The 19,167-nt window shown below is 49.0% G+C and overlaps 2 protein-coding genes and 1 non-coding gene across 3 annotated transcripts in view; 2 read left to right on the top strand and 1 right to left on the bottom strand.

The window, feature by feature from the left end:
• Positions 1 to 602: 602 nt before the first annotated feature.
• trnar-ccg (transfer RNA arginine (anticodon CCG)) lies at positions 603 to 675 on the bottom strand. Its single transcript has one exon. It is a non-coding gene; the product is annotated as a tRNA-Arg (tRNA).
• A 245-nt stretch (positions 676 to 920) lies between these two features.
• LOC142902612 (importin subunit alpha-1-like) lies at positions 921 to 5,500 on the top strand. Its single transcript, XM_076047835.1, has 11 exons — positions 921 to 1,071; positions 1,408 to 1,522; positions 1,600 to 1,740; positions 2,145 to 2,224; positions 2,302 to 2,570; positions 2,981 to 3,075; positions 3,227 to 3,490; positions 4,117 to 4,350; positions 4,491 to 4,673; positions 4,948 to 5,097; positions 5,232 to 5,500. Exons 2-11 carry the CDS (start codon positions 1,457 to 1,459, stop codon positions 5,322 to 5,324), a joined length of 1,575 nt encoding a protein of 524 aa, XP_075903950.1. The 5' UTR covers positions 921 to 1,071; positions 1,408 to 1,456; the 3' UTR covers positions 5,325 to 5,500.
• A 634-nt stretch (positions 5,501 to 6,134) lies between these two features.
• Positions 6,135 to 19,167, top strand: part of LOC142902611 (E3 ubiquitin-protein ligase SMURF2-like) — a 15,155-nt gene continuing 2,122 nt past the window's right edge. Inside the window, exons 1-15 of the mRNA XM_076047834.1 lie at positions 6,135 to 6,580; positions 9,624 to 9,662; positions 10,576 to 10,684; positions 12,616 to 12,749; positions 14,919 to 14,984; positions 15,374 to 15,458; positions 15,659 to 15,742; positions 16,869 to 17,092; positions 17,213 to 17,297; positions 17,407 to 17,565; positions 17,782 to 17,835; positions 18,040 to 18,334; positions 18,466 to 18,569; positions 18,680 to 18,794; positions 18,998 to 19,167. The exon at positions 18,998 to 19,167 is cut by the window's right edge and continues 9 nt beyond it. Coding sequence (XP_075903949.1) covers positions 6,529 to 6,580; positions 9,624 to 9,662; positions 10,576 to 10,684; positions 12,616 to 12,749; positions 14,919 to 14,984; positions 15,374 to 15,458; positions 15,659 to 15,742; positions 16,869 to 17,092; positions 17,213 to 17,297; positions 17,407 to 17,565; positions 17,782 to 17,835; positions 18,040 to 18,334; positions 18,466 to 18,569; positions 18,680 to 18,794; positions 18,998 to 19,167 — 1,775 coding nt within the window. The 5' untranslated portion in view covers positions 6,135 to 6,528. The remainder of the gene's footprint in view (positions 6,581 to 9,623; positions 9,663 to 10,575; positions 10,685 to 12,615; positions 12,750 to 14,918; positions 14,985 to 15,373; positions 15,459 to 15,658; positions 15,743 to 16,868; positions 17,093 to 17,212; positions 17,298 to 17,406; positions 17,566 to 17,781; positions 17,836 to 18,039; positions 18,335 to 18,465; positions 18,570 to 18,679; positions 18,795 to 18,997) is intronic.

Raw genomic sequence — 19,167 nt, 5'->3', positions numbered from 1 at the left:
TTTTTTTCCCCCTCAAAAATCTTTGTTTGAAATTCCATCATAGAAGTATAAAGTGCAGACAATCAGCATATATCAGAACACACAAACATCGATATGACATCACAATATTTCAAGTCTTAGGTAAATTCAGAGAAATTCAAAGTCAAAGTCAGCAAGTAGCGCATTGTCACTTTCATTGTGGTATATTAGTTCCAAAGTGTTTGTGTAGAGATTCAATTCTAACAGAAATGTTGAAACGTTGAATTTAATTTTGTGTCAGCTCAATGCTCCGATTAATAACATGGTATTAAACTGCAAAAAGTGTGTCGTTACATAGAACTACAGAACATGGTGGCAGTTCTATTTTTATTTATTTTTTTTCTTTTAATTATTCTCCTTTTAATCCTAATTACTTATTTCACGTTATCCTTCAAAGTATTTACTTGCTATGTGAATGTTTCACTGAGAAAAACAAACTATTGATTTGAAAAGCGACGAAGAAGAAAAACGCGCGTAGTTACTCCACGCTTGAGTCCGGCTCTGTGAACGACAAGAAATAAAATACTCATGCAAAATCTCGTCCGGTCACATGTTCCTTTTGGCAGTGAGTGGGTTTAAAAATGCGACCCAGATGGGACTCGAACCCACAATCCCCAGCTCCGGAGGCTGATGCCTTATCCATTAGGCCACTGGGTCATTACGTAGTCTGGGGATGACGTTGACACTTAATGTTTACACAAAGATGAACAGCATGACATTGGCTAGTACTTATTTTGAAAAACGGTGAATACGTGACGTAGAATTAACTTCTGATCATATCGCCGATATGATAATAACAACACTAGCAAGATTAGTACAGACAAATCCGGAAGCAGTTCTTTGATTTATTTATTTTATTATTTTAAATCTCGCGATACGACCGCGGTTGCCGTTGACAACAACAGCTCGCTTTGTTTTCCCGGCTTTCCCGGAAAGACGGGGCGGCGCTTTCGCTTTGATCGACCAATCAAATCTCACCAAAGAAAAACCAGGGGCGAAACGTCGATGACGTCACACACGCTGGCAGAGGGGCGATTAAAGAAGATCGTCGTGGTACGCGTGCTTTGTTAACGCTTTTATTGTGTTTTAAGGTGCTTTTGATGAACGTAGTTTGACTCGAGCGACACTAGTGTACGATTATCGCAAGTTTTCGACAGGTCGTTTTAAAAGCGACTTTCCAGAGATACGCTCCACGCGAGAGGCGCCACATGGTGTTAGATAACCGGCTTGGCTTGGCGACAAACAGACGTTAGCCAGCCAGCTAGCTTGCTAGCTAGCTTAACTGCGAGTCAACCGGCTAACTAACTTAACCCCGGAGGAAGTCAGCAGGTGAAGTTAGCCTCGTCGTGTTTTGTCACGTGGTCACACGGTTTTCTCCCCTTCTCGCAGGGACTTGAAGAAGCCGTGAGTTGTTGTTGTTCTTCTTCTACGTTCAGCGATGTCATCCGCCGGCGACAGCGGAGATCGGTTCAACCAGTTCAAGAACAAGGGCAAGGACGTCAACGTGAGTTCCGCTGACCGCCGCCCGTCGTCGGACACGTGTCGTGGACATCCGTCCTCTGACGTCCTCCTCTCTTCCAGGAGTTACGGCGGAGGAGGGCAGAAGTGAACGTGGAGCTGCGGAAAGCCAAGAAGGATGACCAGATCCTGAAGAGGAGGAACGTCCAGACCCTCGTGGAGGAGCCTTCTTCTCCTCTCCAGGAGCAGGACTCTAACGCCCAGGTAGAGCCCACCTGGCTGACCAGGGTCTGCTTCTTCTCTGGTTCTTCACCAGTTCCCCAAGTCCATCTATAGTGTTTAGTCCTAGATTTGCGGTTTGCTCTCCTTTAATTTTAAGTTAGGGGCGCCACTGTGCTCCTAGTAAAAAGTCTGTAGCCCTATGTTTACATACAATATCTTACTTGTAGTGTATATGCTACATATAGTTTACATATAATATTTATGGTATCAGGTAACCTTTTCACCATTTTCAGAAGGCTGCATGAGACTTGAACAGCTGATCAACGTGTTTAAAACATTAAGATACAAAGTTTCTGTTCCTCCAACCCCAGTGCCTCAGCGAGAATGATTTATAAACGCTGCTTTACTTCAGTGTGTGTGATCCTCTTTCTGTGGTGTGTTTGCAGCACTGGTCCCTGGAGGAGATCGTAGCCGGAGTCAACAGCCAGAATGTGGAGCTCCAGCTGCAGGCCACGCAGGCTGCCAGGTAGGTGAACACCTGGCAGGTTCAGTCCTCCAGGTAAGGCTCAAGCTGACTTCCGAGCTCTCTCCTGCACCTCACAGGAAGCTGCTTTCCCGGGAGAAGCACCCGCCCATCGACAGCATCATCAACGCCGGCCTCATCCAGAGGTTCGTGGGCTTCCTGGCCCTGCCCCAGTGCCCGCCCATCCAGTTCGAGGCGGCCTGGGCGCTGACCAACATCGCCTCGGGCACCACGGACCAGACCACGGCCGTGGTGGAGGGCGGGGCCATCCCCGCTTTCATCAACCTGGTGTCGTCACCGCATCCGCACATCAGCGAACAGGCCATCTGGGCGCTGGGCAACATCGCAGGTACTGTGTGGTGGTGGGCGGAGCCACAAAATCACCCAGAAACCACCTTGGAAGTCACACCAGGTGCATGTTGTGTTGTGTTTCTGATGGAGCATAACACAACATCAACACAATTCTAATCTGACAGGGACTCAATCAATCAAAATCAAGCAGCTAGCCTTTTTATTTTTTCAATTAAAACTTTTCAATGGTACAACAATAGGGACACGCTGACACCGCTTTTAGACAAGATCCTGGTTTACCTGAAACAGACCGAGTTAACTGAATAATTAGTTCAAGTAAAGATAGATAGCTCCCTCTGGTGGAAGCAGAACAGTACCTGAACGACGGTGGATCAACTACAGCTTTTTTCATTGTTGTCTTGCTGGCAGGAAAATGATTTTGCTGTTTTTTTCTTCTTGTCACACCAGGTGATGGATCGAACTACAGAGACATGGTGATCAAGCATGGCGGCCTGCAGCCTCTGCTGGCCCTGCTGGCTGCTCCTGATCTGTCTGTGTTTTCTGTGAGTCTCTTCAGTGGATGTTTTCACTGCTGATGCTTTAACTGGTCATTTATTTTTGCGGGATGATTCCGTGGTGTGTGTTGCATTTTTACCAACTGCCTCTGCTGTAATAAGTGTGTAACCAACAATCCTCTGTGTCTCCCCGCACCAGTCCGGCTACCTGCGCAACGTCACCTGGACGCTGTCCAACCTGTGCCGCAACAAGAACCCGGCGCCTCCTCTGGCAGCGGTGCAGCAGCTGCTGCCGGCGCTGGTGCGCCTGCTGCACCACGACGACCGGGAGGTGCTAGTGGACACCTGCTGGGCCGTGTCCTACTTGACCGACGGCTCCAACGAGCGGATCGAGGTGGTGGTGCAGGCCGGCCTGGTTCCCAGGCTGGTCCAGCTGCTGGCCTCCGGCGAGCTACCCATCGTGGTGAGAACTGATCAGCATGAACGTCACCTTTGACCTTTCACCTGTCAGCCAAATTCAGCCTGTTGAAAGCCAAATAGATGATCTACATGAGAGAAGGTCACCCAGGTGACCTTTATGAAGGTCATAGGGGAATACTGACACCATATTGGTTTGTGAAGTGTACCAGCAGTTTGAAACATGGGTGGGGGGGGGACATGGCTCGCCTGACAGCACGGTTTGTATTTTGGGTGAATGCTCGCTATCTCAAATGAACCAACGAAGGAGGTAGAGGAGGTATCGAGGTTTGTGGGCGCAGGTCACCGTAGCTCACTGGCAGGTTCGGGAGAGGGAGGGTGAGCGAAAGAGCGCTGCATTCTAAAATGTAACCTCATGACGGAGCTGTTTCCTTTCCAAATATTACACACTTAACCTATAACAAGATTTATGCCGGCAACATTAGCTTAGCCTAGCATTACCATCATAATTTGGCATGTGCGTTAGTGACATCGCAGCGATCACCGTCGCAACAAACATCACATCACATTCCCCCTTTTCCAAGTGTTTTCTGGGATAGGAACCAAAAATGAAGCCGGTGTTGCACATAAATACGCAGGTGACAGGACGTGTCCTCCTCTGTTCTCCACCAGACTCCTGCGTTACGTTCCGTGGGGAACATCGTGACGGGAACGGACGAGCAGACCCAGTGCGTGCTCAATGCCGGCGCTCTGCAAATGTTCCATGGCCTGCTGTGCCACGAAAAGGCCAACATCCAGAAGGAGGCGGCCTGGACACTGTCCAACATCACGGCGGGCAAAGACACCCAGATCCAGGAGGTGATCGAGTCCGGCCTGGTGCCTGTCCTGGTGGAGGTCCTGCAGAAGGTGAACCACCGTCCATCCAATTGTCACCACCACAAAGATTAAATGTGTGTTATTGTTACAAACACACACACACACACACACACACACACACACACACACACACACTGACTGCTCTGAACCATGGTGTCTCTGGTGTCCAGGGAGACTTTAAGACCCAGAAGGAGGCCGTGTGGGCCGTCACCAACTATACCAGCGGGGGCAACGTCCAGCAGGTGGCGTACTTGGTACACTGCAACGTGCTGGAGCCGCTGCTGGAACTGCTGACTGTCAAGGACTCCAAGATCATCCGGGTCATCCTGGATGCTCTTTACAACATCTTACAGGTTGGTTGGTTAGTTGGTCATGGACTAACTCTATAGTTGCTGCAACATAGAAATTTTTTAAACAAAATTCCTGGATTTCTCTAATGTAAGAAGTGTCAGCAGCACTGAGGGAGAAGGCAGGGGGAAGCAGAGATTGAAGATTTTATTGATGACAATGATCGATGGGATGAAAAGTGATTAACAGAGGCATTGAGGTCAGACTGAGAGGTGTTGACCTTTAAAGACCCGACGGAAAGGAATTTCCGCAAAACCTTTTCTTTTGTTTTCTCCTCAGATTGCAGACAAGGCGGGTCAGAGCGAGGAGCTGTGCCTCCGGATCGAGGAGCTGGGCGGCCTGGACAAGATCGAGGCCCTGCAGTCCCATGACAACGAGGCCATCTACAAGTCCTCGCTCAACATCATTGACAGGTTCTTCTCAGAGGAGGTCAGCAGCGTCAACAACACATCCCTGTTTCCGTTCGTGGGTGGTCGGTCCTCCTGTCAACGCCCCACCAGGTCTCTGAACCCCCTCCTGAGTCCTGCCCTGAGCTAACTCCTGTCTCTTGTCTCTTTTTCCAGAAGGAAGACGGCTCGGTGGCTCCAGACTCCACCACAGACTGCTTCACCTTCCAGGTCCCCCAAGAAAAAGACCAAAATTCTTTTCAGTTTTAAACACCGTCCACTTTGTCTTAATAGTTTAGAGAACAGAGAAAAGCCAAGGAAGCTGCAACCCTGTTCATATTTTTGTATTTCTTTTTTAGATGTTTCACAACCTTGTACATTTACAGTACAATATATAAAATGTTTTGAAACAATATTGTAAATACAAATCATTTGTGCAAATGTTATCTTGTGTGTTTCTTAAATAGTTCTCAGCTCTGAACCCGCTTCGTTTTACTTTGAAGGAGTTTTATATCAACTGTGGCTATATCACCACTAGGTGTCGCTGTTGTTATAATGAATGAGCACAGTGTTGAGGGCCCGTATTTATTACGGAAGTAGTACTAAGACGAAACTATACTGAATGTGTGCACTCTACTACAGTATTGGTGTTTCTTTTCTTGTTGGTCTCATTTTAACTCCAATGACATAATTCAGCATTTTCTGGGCCGGATGTTCAAGAAACTGTCCCATATCATAATAATGTATGAGCGTCTTTGATGATAATGTCCGTCGTTACAAGTTAAAATGAAAAATATCTCGTGTATCATCAACACTCGGCTGGTTCACGTTTATCGTCACTTTAGAGTGAAGTCGTGCAGGTTAAAGGCGGATGCGGACAAGCGGGAAATCATAGTTTAATATTAAAAGTATTTGAAACCTCTGTGGTTGTCGCATACATTGCATCAAGGATTATTGCAGTGGGGGAATACATGCGATTAGTTGACATGTTGATACGTAGCAACTGATCGCCCTATCTTTTTTTATTTTATTTTGAAGGGCCATTACCGGAAGTTCTTGTCTGTGCAGCTCCTTCCGCAGGACTCCGCGGGCAGCGGGTGAACTTCAGTTGTCAGCGCCGCAGACAGGCGAAACGAGACGGACGTCCGTCCATCTGGGACACCGTAGCAACCGAGCACCGAGTTGTAGGTGCAGTGCCTGCTGTCGGTCGGTGGGAGGAACCTTTGGGAATGATATTTACTTTTCTTTTTACCAGGAGGAGTCGAGGTCGGGGTGCTGCTGGGCTAATTCCACTGGTTCGTCTGCACTCTCGGCGTCATGTTTTGCTATGGTGACTCCAGGCTAACACCGAGCTAACGGAGACGCCGTCCTGGACTCATCCCGTCTCCAGCTACCCAAGACGCGGGCGGACACATGAACTAAGAGGCCTTTTTAAAGGGTGACTTTCCACTAAGTCAGAATACTAAGAGGTGGGATGTCTAGTCAAGGAGTTCGGAGGAACGGCCCGGTGAAGCTGCGGCTGACAGGTGAGAGAATTTAAACCCCCCTCGTCCCTTTGGCTAACTAGCAGGTTAGCACGCCCGGCTAGCCACTAACAGCCTTGTAATATCGGCACATTGCCGGCACAAAACCCACGATTTTCACTGAATTCGTCCATGTCGGGTGTTTTTAAGTTAGTGTGATTTATTTATCCACGCCTTCGTCTCAACTTGGTCTCAAAGTAAGCAAAGTGTTTCCAAGCTTTGACCGACAGGCAGCCCCTGGTGGCTCAGTTAGTTAGTTAGCCGCGGTGGTTAGCAAACATTAGCCTCAGCAACTCTCTGCTCATCTGTTTCTGGCTCGTTTTACGTGACGTTAAGCCGATGGATACGGCGTCGTCGTCAACTGATGGTCTCTTACAAACATCGGCACGCGTGTCGAGTGTGCTGTTGAACGACAACATGCTTATTATAGTTTATTATTTTTCTGTTTGAGATTCAGTCACCAATAATGTCCAAATATGTTTTGTACAGCAGTCAAAATATATCAACATCCAATATTTGGCTTTTATGGATTTGTGTTCTGATGACAGCATCAAAGTAGATCATCAATCATATCAACTACTACTACTACTACTACCACCACCATGTTGTCTTTCAGTTTTTATTGTAGCTGATTGTCCTAAATACTGAACAGAGTGTGTTGTGTGCCGTTGTTCACAGCAGTTTCCTGCAGGTCATTTGTGTATAGTTGTGTCGTCAGTCTGTTGCTGTAGGATCAGCCTGGATGTATCGGCTGAGAATCATCACATTGTTTATTTTAATTTTAAGATGATAGTGATGAAAATCCTGACGTCACTTTGTTCTGTTCAAATGCGACTTTCCCCAAACATGGTTTAATCAGCCGAGTTCATCCTTCCTTCCTTCCTTCCCTCCCCTCACCCTGACTCGTCTAACTTCCCCCTCCCCCGTCCCACCCCCCTCCTTCTCCATACTGGTTCTGGTTTTAAACGGCCTGCAGCGTCTTCAGACTCTGGAATCCCAGGAATGTGAAACCTCAGAGAGGAAATGTGACTCCCAGTCAGAGACTCCTGCTGCTGCTCCTCCTCCCTCCCCCTCCCCTCCTCTTCTTCTCTTTCTCCTGCTCCTCCTTCCTCCTGCTTCTTCTCGTCTTCCTGCGCCTCCTCTTCCTCCTCTCCTCCTTCCCCTCGTCGAGCTCCTCCACCCTTCTCCTCCTCTACCGTTAGGTGGTGGAGGGGGGATAGATCACCTCATTGATGACCTTGTTGTGGGTTGCCAGGTCCAGTCCTCGGCGTCCACCAGAAGCCTTGTGTTCTGCCTCTATTGTTTTCTGGCTCTGACTGGGAGTTGCTGGTCTTTGTCATCAGTCAATCTGAGTCCACTTGGTCTGTTCTCACTTTCACCTTTAATAGAATTCCCCGACTTCCAACTTGTAGGAAATCTGATCTGCCGCATCGCTGTCATTTTTCGTCTCCGCTGCTCCGACTCGGGGAGTCCTGATACAACCCTTTCACTTCTAATTCCATACTGATAATGCAGACTTGAGTATTGGCCAATATCGACAGACTTTTTTTTTTTTTTACTCTGCTGCAACGTCTTTTTCAGACCTTCCCAAAGAAACGCCAGCCACAGTGCCGACACTGCTTGTCGGATATTTGATTGGAAAACTCTAGCTCCACCTGCTGTTTGCCCTTTGCCACCGCAACTTCACAAAGGCTCGACAATTTGCACCAAAATCCTATTTTTTCATACATGAGCAAATTAAACTTTTCATCTAAAGCGGCATTCACAGCTGTTAGTTAAGACGAATGGGAAAGAAGCTTCTTCTTCTTCTGTGGTGTTGCAGAGAAGATCGGGATAGTTGCTCCATCCTCTCGCACAGCCCTGACTCTTTGCACTTGAAGAATCTGATTGGTTGGATGGGAAAAAAACCAAAACCAATTGAAATTGCAGAAGAATGTCAGTTATTTGTTGGCGTTGTTTCCGCTCGAAGCCACAATGTGCACCATTGTGGAGCATCAGCAGGAACATCAGCAGCTGCTGCACGTCAGCAGCAGCTGCTGGTTCATCACTCCAGGCTGGACCTCTGGAGTCACTCTGGGCCCAGACTGCAGCTTCCTCCCTGCTCTGATCCTCTGAACCTTCACACCTACCAGCTTCTTCTGGCCGATCCACTCCTCTGGCCCGCTGAGTGGGAACCAGTTGGAACTGGCTGCATTTAGCTGCCGACACTGTTGTACATTTTAACAGGACGTGAATGACAGACAGTCCAAGAAGAAGAAGAAGCTGGTGTGTGTGTGTGTGTGTGTGTGTGTGTGTGTGTGTGTGTGTGTGTGTGTGTGTGTGTGTGTGTGTGTGTGTGTGTGTGTGTGTGTGTGTGTGTGTGTGACCCACACGTGCCCCCTCCTCCATCACGCTCGGTGTCCGGCCTGTAGGAGGTGCAGCAGCATCTGGGCTCCAGCTGCTGCACCCTGGAGACAGGAGGGGTGTGTGTGTGTTTCGGGGTCACTTGTGACGTTTTGTTTTTGCAGTGTAGTGTCAATCTGTGTCGCCCAACTTCCTGTTTAGTCTCTACTTCACAACTTCAGCTCAACGCCTCAGAGCAAACACAGAAACGTTGGTTTGGGCATCCTGTGGAAACCGCTGTCTGTGTGCAGATGTCATGTACAACATTTACCAGCTTGTCGTGTGTGACATCACAACACATGGAGCCAATCGCAGCTCTGCCCCTGGAGTCGGGCAGATCCACGCTCGGTTCTGCAAACTGCCTGTGTGAGGGTTGTGAGTGACACCCTCACCACTGACTGTTGGTGACCTTTGACCTTTTCCAACCAGAACAAATGCTCAACTCTCAGTCTGACCTTTGCCCCAGGACAGACGGCCCCGCCCCTTCTTTGTGTCTTTCACCGCCTCACTGTTGTGGTGCAGACCTGGGGATGATTTTCATGCTAATAGCAGCGCCGAGGACGTGCGTCCACATGGTGCCATGTGTGATGAAGACGATATCATGTTGTGTGAAGTCACCTGATCTTAGTTCACCTTTGACCCCCTGCTGTGTCTTTTTTTTCAGTCCTGTGTGCCAAGAACCTGGCCAAGAAAGACTTCTTTCGTAAGTAGAACCTCCCTTTAAAAAAAAAAAATAGTTGTAGTTTTTCAGCTGAAAAACATGAATAGTTTTATTAAAGGTTTATTTCAAATTTTGGAAAAGAAAGGACAAATAATGCCAGTTTGAGGTTTGAATGAAGATCAAAGAGTCAAATTAATAGTTAATAAGAATCTATGAACAGATGAGTTGGACTTCAGACACAAGACCAAATGAAGGTGCTCTTCTCCCTTCGGACAGCAGTTCTGTTCCCCGTTTCCCTTTAATTGACTCTTGGGACACGCCCCCTTCCTGCCCACGGACCACAGCGGCACCTGTGTGTTGAGTAAGAAGTGGCGGGCGGCCGGAAACGATGAGCCTGGCGACGCACCCAGACAGGTCGGACCAGTGCCAAGTATCTGCACCCGTAGAGTTTAGCACCACGGGGGGAAGCCCTGTGGCTTGGCTCCTATTAAAACATTGATATCGGATCGATGCTCCCACCACCACTGATTGGGAACAACTGCTACATGTTGTTGAAACTGAGCCATTTTCCCAAAGGAGTGAAATAAATAAAAATGAAACGAGATTCTCCAGACTGAGTTTGAGTTGAGGGATTGATTGATTGATTGATTGATTGATTGATCGATCGATAACCCAACCCGTCACATGCCAACTTGCCACGCTCGGTTCACTTTAGATACATTTTTCTAAATAAATCCTTCTAAAATATATTTTCAAAAAAAGTTTTTAAAATTAAAGGACAACTAAAAAAAAAAAAAAAAAAAAGCACAACATTAAAAATCAATTATTGATGAAGTCGGTGTTGAGTTACAACATGAATGACTTGTGAGTCGCCGTTTGAACTAATTGCGAACGGCTCCGATGTTTTTGCTTGTTGCGTTTACTTGACACAATCTTGCTGTTGCTGTGCTTCCAGGACTGCCAGACCCTTTTGCCAAAGTGGTGGTGGATGGTTCGGGACAGTGTCACTCCACGGACACCGTGAGGAACACACTGGACCCCAAGTGGAACCAGCACTATGACCTGTGAGTGCACACAACAGAAAGACACAAAACATCACAACCTGCGAGTGCACACAAACAGGAGGGACAAAACAACCCCCCCCAAAAAAAACACAACCAGCACCATCAGACACAAAACTACACAAAACACCTGCGTGGATTTGTGTTTGTGCGTTTGTTTGTGTGTGTGGATGTGATGAAGCGGCATTGCGAAACAAGGAGGCTTTAGTTGTGACAGCGAATCGTTTGAGTCGCCTTCACACGTGGACGTGGATCAGGTCAGGTGACATACTACACATACCACAACCTCTGTGTGTGTGTGTACAGTTGTTAGCACTGTAGCGAAGGTAGTGTGTTTTTGTGAGCGGCAGTCGTCAGTGCGACAGGTTGGACCAAAGGTTTCCTAGCAGTGCTGTGAACTTGAACCAGCGGTGGCTAGTTAGCTCTGCTAAGCTAAAGCTAACGGCGTGACGACCACGTGATTGGCGGCGAAGGTCTGGCCAGTTGTGCAGCAAACGATGTGACAAAACATCAGTTATGTGCAAATTCTGATCTTTGAGGAGGTCCACCGGGGGGGCAGCGATGGAGCCTCGATCTAGTCAGCCGTGTGACATGAAGAAGAAGGAAAAGATTTTCGGAGACCAAGCTGGACTGAAGGAAAGAATCGAGGTCAAAGTTGATTTTCCCACTGGTGATTATGAAACGCTTCATTTTTTCTTAATTTTCTTTTTTTTTTAAAAAACACTTTAAGCTCGTCAGTTCGAGAACAGTCAATCTGTTACGTTAAAAATGAGCAACGAGAACTTTATTGTATCATATTTGTAGCAGTACAATCCCCCACCCCTTCCCCCCGCCCTCCGGAAGTGATTCACATGCCACTCGCATGCCATGATGATGACAAAGTCAAGTGTAAGTTGTGTAATGCTGCATGAACACAGTCGTCAGTTCAGAGGGAAGTGACGCCGTCAGTCTTCATGCTGCACTGTGCGTTCGAACAGTTGTTTTTTGACCCAGAAAGAGAAAACAAACAAACATTAAAAACAAGTTGGAAATGTCAACACAATCAGCTCCGCGACGCTGAGCAAGAAAAACAACGATGATTTTGCCAAGGTCCCCCCTAGGGTCTAGACCTGGTACTGCAAGCAGTTTGAACTTGTGACCTGTAAAAAATGAAGAGCGGTGTGTGAACTGCTCCTGTTGAACCTGCTGCTCTTACTGCAAGAAGAGCAACTGTGTGAAGAAGAGCGACAAGGACAACAGTCCAACAGCAAAACTACACAAATTACAACAGCACACAGGGGCCAAAAGAAAGTCCAACTGTCGGTGTGTGTGTGTGTGTGTGTGTGTGTGTGTGTGTGTGTGTGTGTGTGTGTGTGTGTGTGTGTGTGTGTGTGTGTGTGTGTGTGTGTGTGTCCTGCTGAGGTCGGTCTCGTCTAGTCGTGGCTGGAGTACAGAGGAAACCTCTGACTGCTCCTCCGCAGGCCCGCAACACACTCCCGCAGTAAACAGCTGTGCAGTCAAACTCGTGTATGCACACACACACACACACACACACACACACACACACACACACACACACACAATTACAGCCAGACTGCAGCAGATATAAATTGTGCTGTGTGACCGGGGCGGCGTCGCTATTTTCCTCCAAATCACGTCTCGTCATCCAGAATAACACACAACTTGTTGGAATTTGTGTAGTTTTGCAGCTGGACTGACCAACATCAAACTAAAGCGGGATGATTCCCCCTCTCCCCCTACTTTTCCTTTTTTTTGCATGCACATTGCCACACAACCCTTCCAAGACTTCTCGTTTTTTAATTGCTTTTCCCATTTTTTTCCCATCAAGTCTCATCAAGGCCGAGTTGAAGAGTTTCAATGTTTCCGCCTGGGACCACTTCCTGTTGTCGGCTTCCTCCTGACGATGTGTAACCGTCTCCCCCCCGCCCCGACAGGTACATCGGGAAGGCCGACTCCATCACCATCAGCGTGTGGAACCACAAGAAGATCCACAAGAAGCAGGGCGCCGGATTCCTGGGCTGCGTACGGCTGCTGTCCAACGCCATCAGCCGTCTCAAGGACACCGGCTGTAAGTAGCGGCAGCTCCAGGAAACCTCCACACCTTACACACTGTACCATGTCTGCACGCCCCGGACCAAAGACATAGGTTCACATCGTATCACACCTGTTGGTGATGACCAACCAATGTCGTCTGATTACCTGAATTTTTTTATGCTCTTTTCATTTGCTTGAAATTATTTTAATCATTTTTTACAAGATGCAGGTTGGTCAAAAAAAATTAAGAATTTTTCTGACCAACCAACCAATGGAAGTGCAGTGGGAAATGAGGCTATGGTCACAGCACGGATCGATAGATAGCTGGATATCGTGGTAGTCATCTACAGCAGAGGTACCCAACCACCGTGTCGCGGACCGGTGCCGGTCCGTGGGTCATTTGGTACCGGGCCGGACAGAAAGAATGATTAACTGTGTCGATCACCATCTCCAACCCCCCCCCCCCCCCCCCCCCCCCGTCAACGATCGCGTGTTCATGCTGGTCCGTACAATATCTGTAGCAGTCAGGCTATGGTGAAGTGCTAGTAGCACACATGCTAACTGCTAAGGAAAGTGGAATAAAATACACAAAGAACAGCCGTGCCAGGTTTTGTCTCTCTCACCAAAAACCAGAACCGAGATCAAATTCTCTGAGATTTTCTTTTCTCTGCGTACATGAATGCAACTACAACAAGTTCTCTCTTTTTCGTGGCACAGATTGTTTGCATCATCAGCGTGCACTGCAGCCTGCCATTTGGCAAGCATGTTTTTTTTGTGCCTTACACTCGGTGTGAAGCCACTGGCCAGACCCCCCCCCCAAAAAAAAATCAAAGCGCCTTAGAACAGCCACAGTGGAAGGACGGCCTGTTTTGTTTTATTTTTTCGTTTTTTTTCCCCTCACAATTTGTCGAGACTCCCCAGCAGTCTGCACACAGCGCAGCAGGAAGTGGACCGGAAGACATCGGTCCTCATGTCACAGGTCTGGCCAAGACTGTGATGTACTAAAAAAGACACACACACACACACACACACACACACACACACACACACACACACACACACACACACACGCACACACAGACACAAGAAGACTTTCCTGGAACTGCTGTGGTTTCAAAAAGTCATGTTTTTATACTTGGAACAGCCTGTCTGACACTCGGGCACACACACACACACACACACACACACACACACACACACACACACACACATTCAGCAAAGTGGTGGGACGGACTTGTTTGTGTAGTTTCCTAGAAGTCTGTCTGGCCCTGCTCTCAGCTTCACATCCTGCACAGTTGCGTGGACACACTCACACACACACACACACACACACACACACACACACACACACACACACACACACACACACACACACACACACAGTTTTAAAGAGACGCTGGATGGATGTCATTTATTTGTGCGGCTCCCCTCCAGCTTGCTAATGGCTAATCTAATTAGCCGACTGCTGCAACACAGCAGTTGTGTGTGTGTGTGTGTGTGTGTGTGTGTGTGTGTGTGTGTGTGTGTGTGTGTGTGTGTGTGTGTGTGTGTGTGTGTGTGTGTGTGTGTGTGTGTGTGTGTGTGCGTTTACTTTTACGTCCCCTCAGTGCAACATGCGACCAAGCGTCTGGCTGCAGGGGAGGTGGGAGGTTTTTTTTTCTCCCTGTGGTTGGAGGTCTATAAACGTCTCGTCTGCGTTTCCTCCTCGTCTGCTGAGCGCTGCAGCAGCGGCCGCACAACGTTTCGCAGCAACGCTGTTTAGTCTAGACACACATCCGGAACACACACACACACACACACACAGATCACAGACAGGGTTCATGTGATGATCGCTGCGTCACCGAAAAGTACCAAAAAGTAAGCGGGGTTCTCCGGCAGATGAATTACTGAGTACTGGTGTTTGGCACCTGAGGGCCCCCTGCTGGGCGGAAGCAGAAGGTCTCTTCAACGTTGTGTCACACCTTGAGATTTTTCTGTTTTTTTCTTGTATTTGTGACGCGTCATCCACGAGTGAAGCCGCCCTGAGGATTTTTTGATGGCTTCATGTCGTCGCTTCTCATCTCCTTGAACTTGTCGTTGGTTTTCTTTCACTTTTAAATGACAACTTTCCAAAACGTGGAGTTACATCATTATTCTGAAATTAACTTTTAGCTTTCAACCCCTTGAATGTTCTCTGTGTTTTTCTTCCGTTTCTCGCTTGTAGACCAGAGGCTGGACCTGAACAAACTGGGCCCCAACGACAACGACACGGTGCGAGGACAAATAGTCGGTACGAGACGCACGCGCTGCTGCATTTGGTTTCACAAGGAAACGAGAACGAGTCCAAATGATCAGTTTGTATGATTGTTTCATCAATTGAGTCAGTAGAGTGGAAAGTGAAGAGTGCACTCACCCGTTGCATTTCCGAGCCAATTTATCCGGCAAGTTTTTACGTTTTGAAATTAGGGAAATTTTGAAGAGAATATTGAAATAAATAAAACACTTATACATGAAGTGCTTTAGTGCCAGTAAACTAGAGCGTCACAGGAAGGTGTGCTGTGTGGCTACCAGGAAGTAGCGGGGGGGTTGACTGACCCCAACTGGCCAATAGGAACGCTGCTCTTCGACCGTCCCCTCTGCTGACTTGTGTTCTTTGCCGCCCCCTGCTGTACCCTCCAGTCAGTCTCCAGTCCAGGGATCGGATCGGGACCGGAGGCCCGGTGGTCGACTGCAGCCGCCTCTTCGACAACGACCTCCCTGACGGGTCAGTCGCCCCGAGTAGAACCGGAGCTCCGCCTCCACGTCCAGTCCGCTCATTTTAGTGGAGCGTTTTGCATTTTCTTCTCCTTGTTGTTTTTGTTTTTTTTTTAGAGACAGAGAATGTTTGCATATCAGCTGAAGACCTGAATTTCTTTATGCTCTTTTTATTTGCTTCAAATTCTTTATGCGTATGTGTGCGCGCAGGTGGGAGGAGAGGAGGACGGCCTCGGGACGCATCCAGTACCTGAACCACATCACGCGGACGACACAGTGGGAGCGACCCACAAGGTGTGTCTCCTCTTCCTCCTCCTCCTCCTCCTCTTCCACCTCTTCCTCCTCCTCTATCATCCTCATCATTTAAAATAACTTATTTATTATCATTATTATTATTATTATTATTATTATTATTATTATTATTACCTATTACCAAAGACATAGGTTCACATGTCTTTGGTAATGGGGGGTGTGGGGGGTTGGTGGCTCTCTCACAGTGGCAGAAATAACGGTCTGTGCTAACGAGTCAATTAGCCGTCAATTTCCTCCTCCTCCCTCTCTCTCACACACACACACACACACACACACGCACGCACACGCACGCACATACGCACGCTCTCCAGCCAGCCAGTCGGGCAGCAGTCAGGCTTTGCTTGGCCCAGTTTCCTGCCACCGTCTCCTTCCTCTTCCTTCCTCCTCCTCCTCCTCGGCCAATCAGAGGAGCCTTGTGGGGGAAGTCGCCCCCCTCCTCAGACCCCAAGCCCCACCTCTTCCCTTCCTCGCTCCCTCAATTGGACATCCCCGTCCCTCTCTCCATGCATGGCGGTGCAAGTGAGGACAGACAGGAAGTGCTGAGAGGAGGGGTGGAGTGGCGGGAGGTCTGGAGGAAGTCCAGATGAACTTAAAGAAATCAAAGCAGCAAGTTTTTGTGTGCTTTGATAAATAGATTATATGTAAACAAATACACTAAAAATAAATAGGATTAATAAATCGTAGATAGTTAAATGTTTAACTAATAAATGTATACAGTAGTAGCGTGAATGAGCACATTATGTATAAATGCTAAATAAATAATCTAGCTCAGGGGTCCCCAACCTTGTTGAACCTGAGAGCTACTTCATGGGTACTGAGTCAGATGAAGAGGAACCAGTTTGCTACACTCTCCTGAAATAACAGCTTTTCTGAGTCAGCCTTGAGTAATGAAATATGATCGTTAATGATACTGATCTGTGTCAAGACAACGATCACGTTAATGAGTTCTCAGTAATTATCAACAGTGGCATAACAAGGTTGGATAAAAATGTAATTTTAGACGCAGCTCAACAAGTTTTTAGAACAAGCCTGCGGGAGACTCATGTGGTACCTGGTGACCCCTGACCTGGTGACCCCTGACCTGTCTGAATCAATCCTCTCCCTGCAGGCCGGCCTCGGAGTTCTCCAGCCCGTCGGGCCGCCCGCTCAGCTGCGTGGTGGACGAGAACACGCCGGTGATGACGCCCGTCAACGGCGCCGAGGCTGGCGGTCAGCCACCGCCACCAGGGGGCGAGCAGCGTGTCCAGGAGCGGCGGGTCCGCTCGCAGCGCCACCGCAACTACATGAGCCGCACGCACCTGCACACACCGCCCGACCTGCCGGAGGGCTACGGTGAGTGGTGGGAGGCGTCCAGAGTCTGGCTCCGCCCACTGAGAGATTTCAGGACAGTTCCGCTGCTGCAGCTGTTGTTGTTGTGTTGACATTGTTATTCTTTTTCCCCGCCTGTTGCAGAGCAACGGACCACCCAGCAGGGTCAGATCTACTTCCTGCACACACAGACCGGAGTCAGCACGTGGCACGACCCCCGAGTGCCCAGGTGAGGCCCCGCCCCTAACCTGGGGGCGGAGCTGGAGCAGGTGGAGGTGTTGAGTGTGTGATAAGGTGCCTGACTCAGAGTGTGTGCGTGTGTATGTGTGTTTCTCCAGAGACCTGAGCAACGTCAACTGCGAGGAGCTGGGTCCTCTGCCTCCGGGCTGGGAGATCAGGAACACTGCCACCGGCCGGGTCTACTTTGTGGACCACAACAACCGAACCACTCAGTTCACTGACCCACGACTCTCCGCCAACCTGCACCTAGTGCTCAAGTGAGCCACTCGTTCCCTTCTCTCCACCACCTCCTCTTCTTCCACTTCCTCCTCCCCTGCTGCTCTCTATCCTCCTCCTTTTTATTCGCCGGAACTTTAATTTCCAGTCTTTTTTATTTTTTTTAAAAGCTTTAAGAGTTTGTTCATTCTTTTCCCTCCAACCCCCCTGAATCCATCATCTCTTCCTCCACTGATGATTTTTTTTTCCTCCTCCAGTCCGAGTCCAAACGGTTGTCGTGTGGCCCCAGACTGCCAGAACACTAACATCAGGTAACACACACACACTTGTTTGCTTCCTCACTTTTTAGGTAGTTTTTAGGAAGGCAACATGTACAGAATTCTGGAATCAGCCTTCGTTGATGTCACAAAGGGCTTAGATAGCCAGTGTTGCTCCGCCCACCCTCTGTGGCCCTGCCTGCCCAGCGCCACTCCTCACTGACCGCCTTGCCCCCCCACTCCCTCTCCTCCCTGCAGCCACTCGGCCCAGGCCAAGGAGCCAGGGGTCCCTGTGGTCCCTGGGGGCCCGGGTGGCCCCGGGGGACCGCCCCAACCCCAGCAGCAGCAGCAGCAGCAGCAGCAGCAGCCGCCTCCCCAGCAGCCTCCTCTCCTGTCTCCGGCTCAGCTGCCCGAGGAGGCCGAGTGTCTGACCGTCCCCAAGTACAAGAGGGACCTGGTGCAGAAGCTGAAGGTGCTGAGGCAGGAGCTCTCGCAGCAGCAGCCACAGGCTGGACACTGTCGCATCGAGGTGTGCCGGGAGGAGATCTTTGAGGTAACCACACAAACACACACACATACTTCACACTTATGTGCTGTGGAGCCAGATGGACAAAATCTTGATAATATCAAGCTGAACAACAATAGAAAGTGTGTGTGTGTGTGTGTGTGTGTGTGGAACGACAGGAGTCGTACCGGCAGGTGATGAAGATGCGGCCCAAGGACCTGTGGAAGAGACTGATGATCAAGTTCCGGGGAGAGGAGGGACTGGACTACGGCGGAGTGGCCAGGTAAGCAGAGAAACCCAGCCCTCTGATTGGTTGAAAAGGTTTGGCTGGAAGTTGTGTCTTAGAAGCGGACCAGTGATGGTGTGTGTGTCTTTCTTTTTCTCTCTCTCCAGAGAGTGGCTGTACCTGCTCTCCCATGAGATGCTCAACCCTTACTACGGCCTCTTCCAGTACTCCAGAGACGACATCTACACACTGCAGATCAACCCTGACAGCGCTGTCAACCCGGTAGGTGGCCTGTAGGGCATTTCCTTCAGCTCACACACTTGCGAGCCGGGGCCCCCTGGTGGACTGTGAGGGATTTTACTTTCCTTTTTGAAATGATTTGAAAAAATTTCAATGAGAATCTGTTTAAACTGGTGTGAGATCTGGGTGGGACCAGAACTTTGGTCACATGACTGCTGACCACTTTGACCTCTGCCCCACTGCAGGAGCACCTGTCCTACTTCCACTTTGTGGGCCGGATCATGGGCATGGCGGTGTTCCACGGCCACTACATCGACGGAGGCTTCACGCTGCCCTTCTACAAGCAGCTGCTGGGGAAGTCCATCACCCTGGAGGACATGGAGTCAGTGGACCCTGACCTTCACAACAGCCTGGT

Source organism: Nelusetta ayraudi, unplaced genomic scaffold, assembly GCF_046127955.1.
Source record: "Nelusetta ayraudi isolate G7.1 ecotype Tasmania unplaced genomic scaffold, CSIRO-AGI_Nayr_v1 ptg000095l, whole genome shotgun sequence".
In the NCBI taxonomy this organism is placed as follows: Eukaryota; Metazoa; Chordata; class Actinopteri; order Tetraodontiformes; family Monacanthidae; genus Nelusetta; species Nelusetta ayraudi.
The sequence above is the reverse complement of the archived record's forward strand: the minus strand, read 5'-3'. Positions and strand labels throughout refer to the sequence as shown.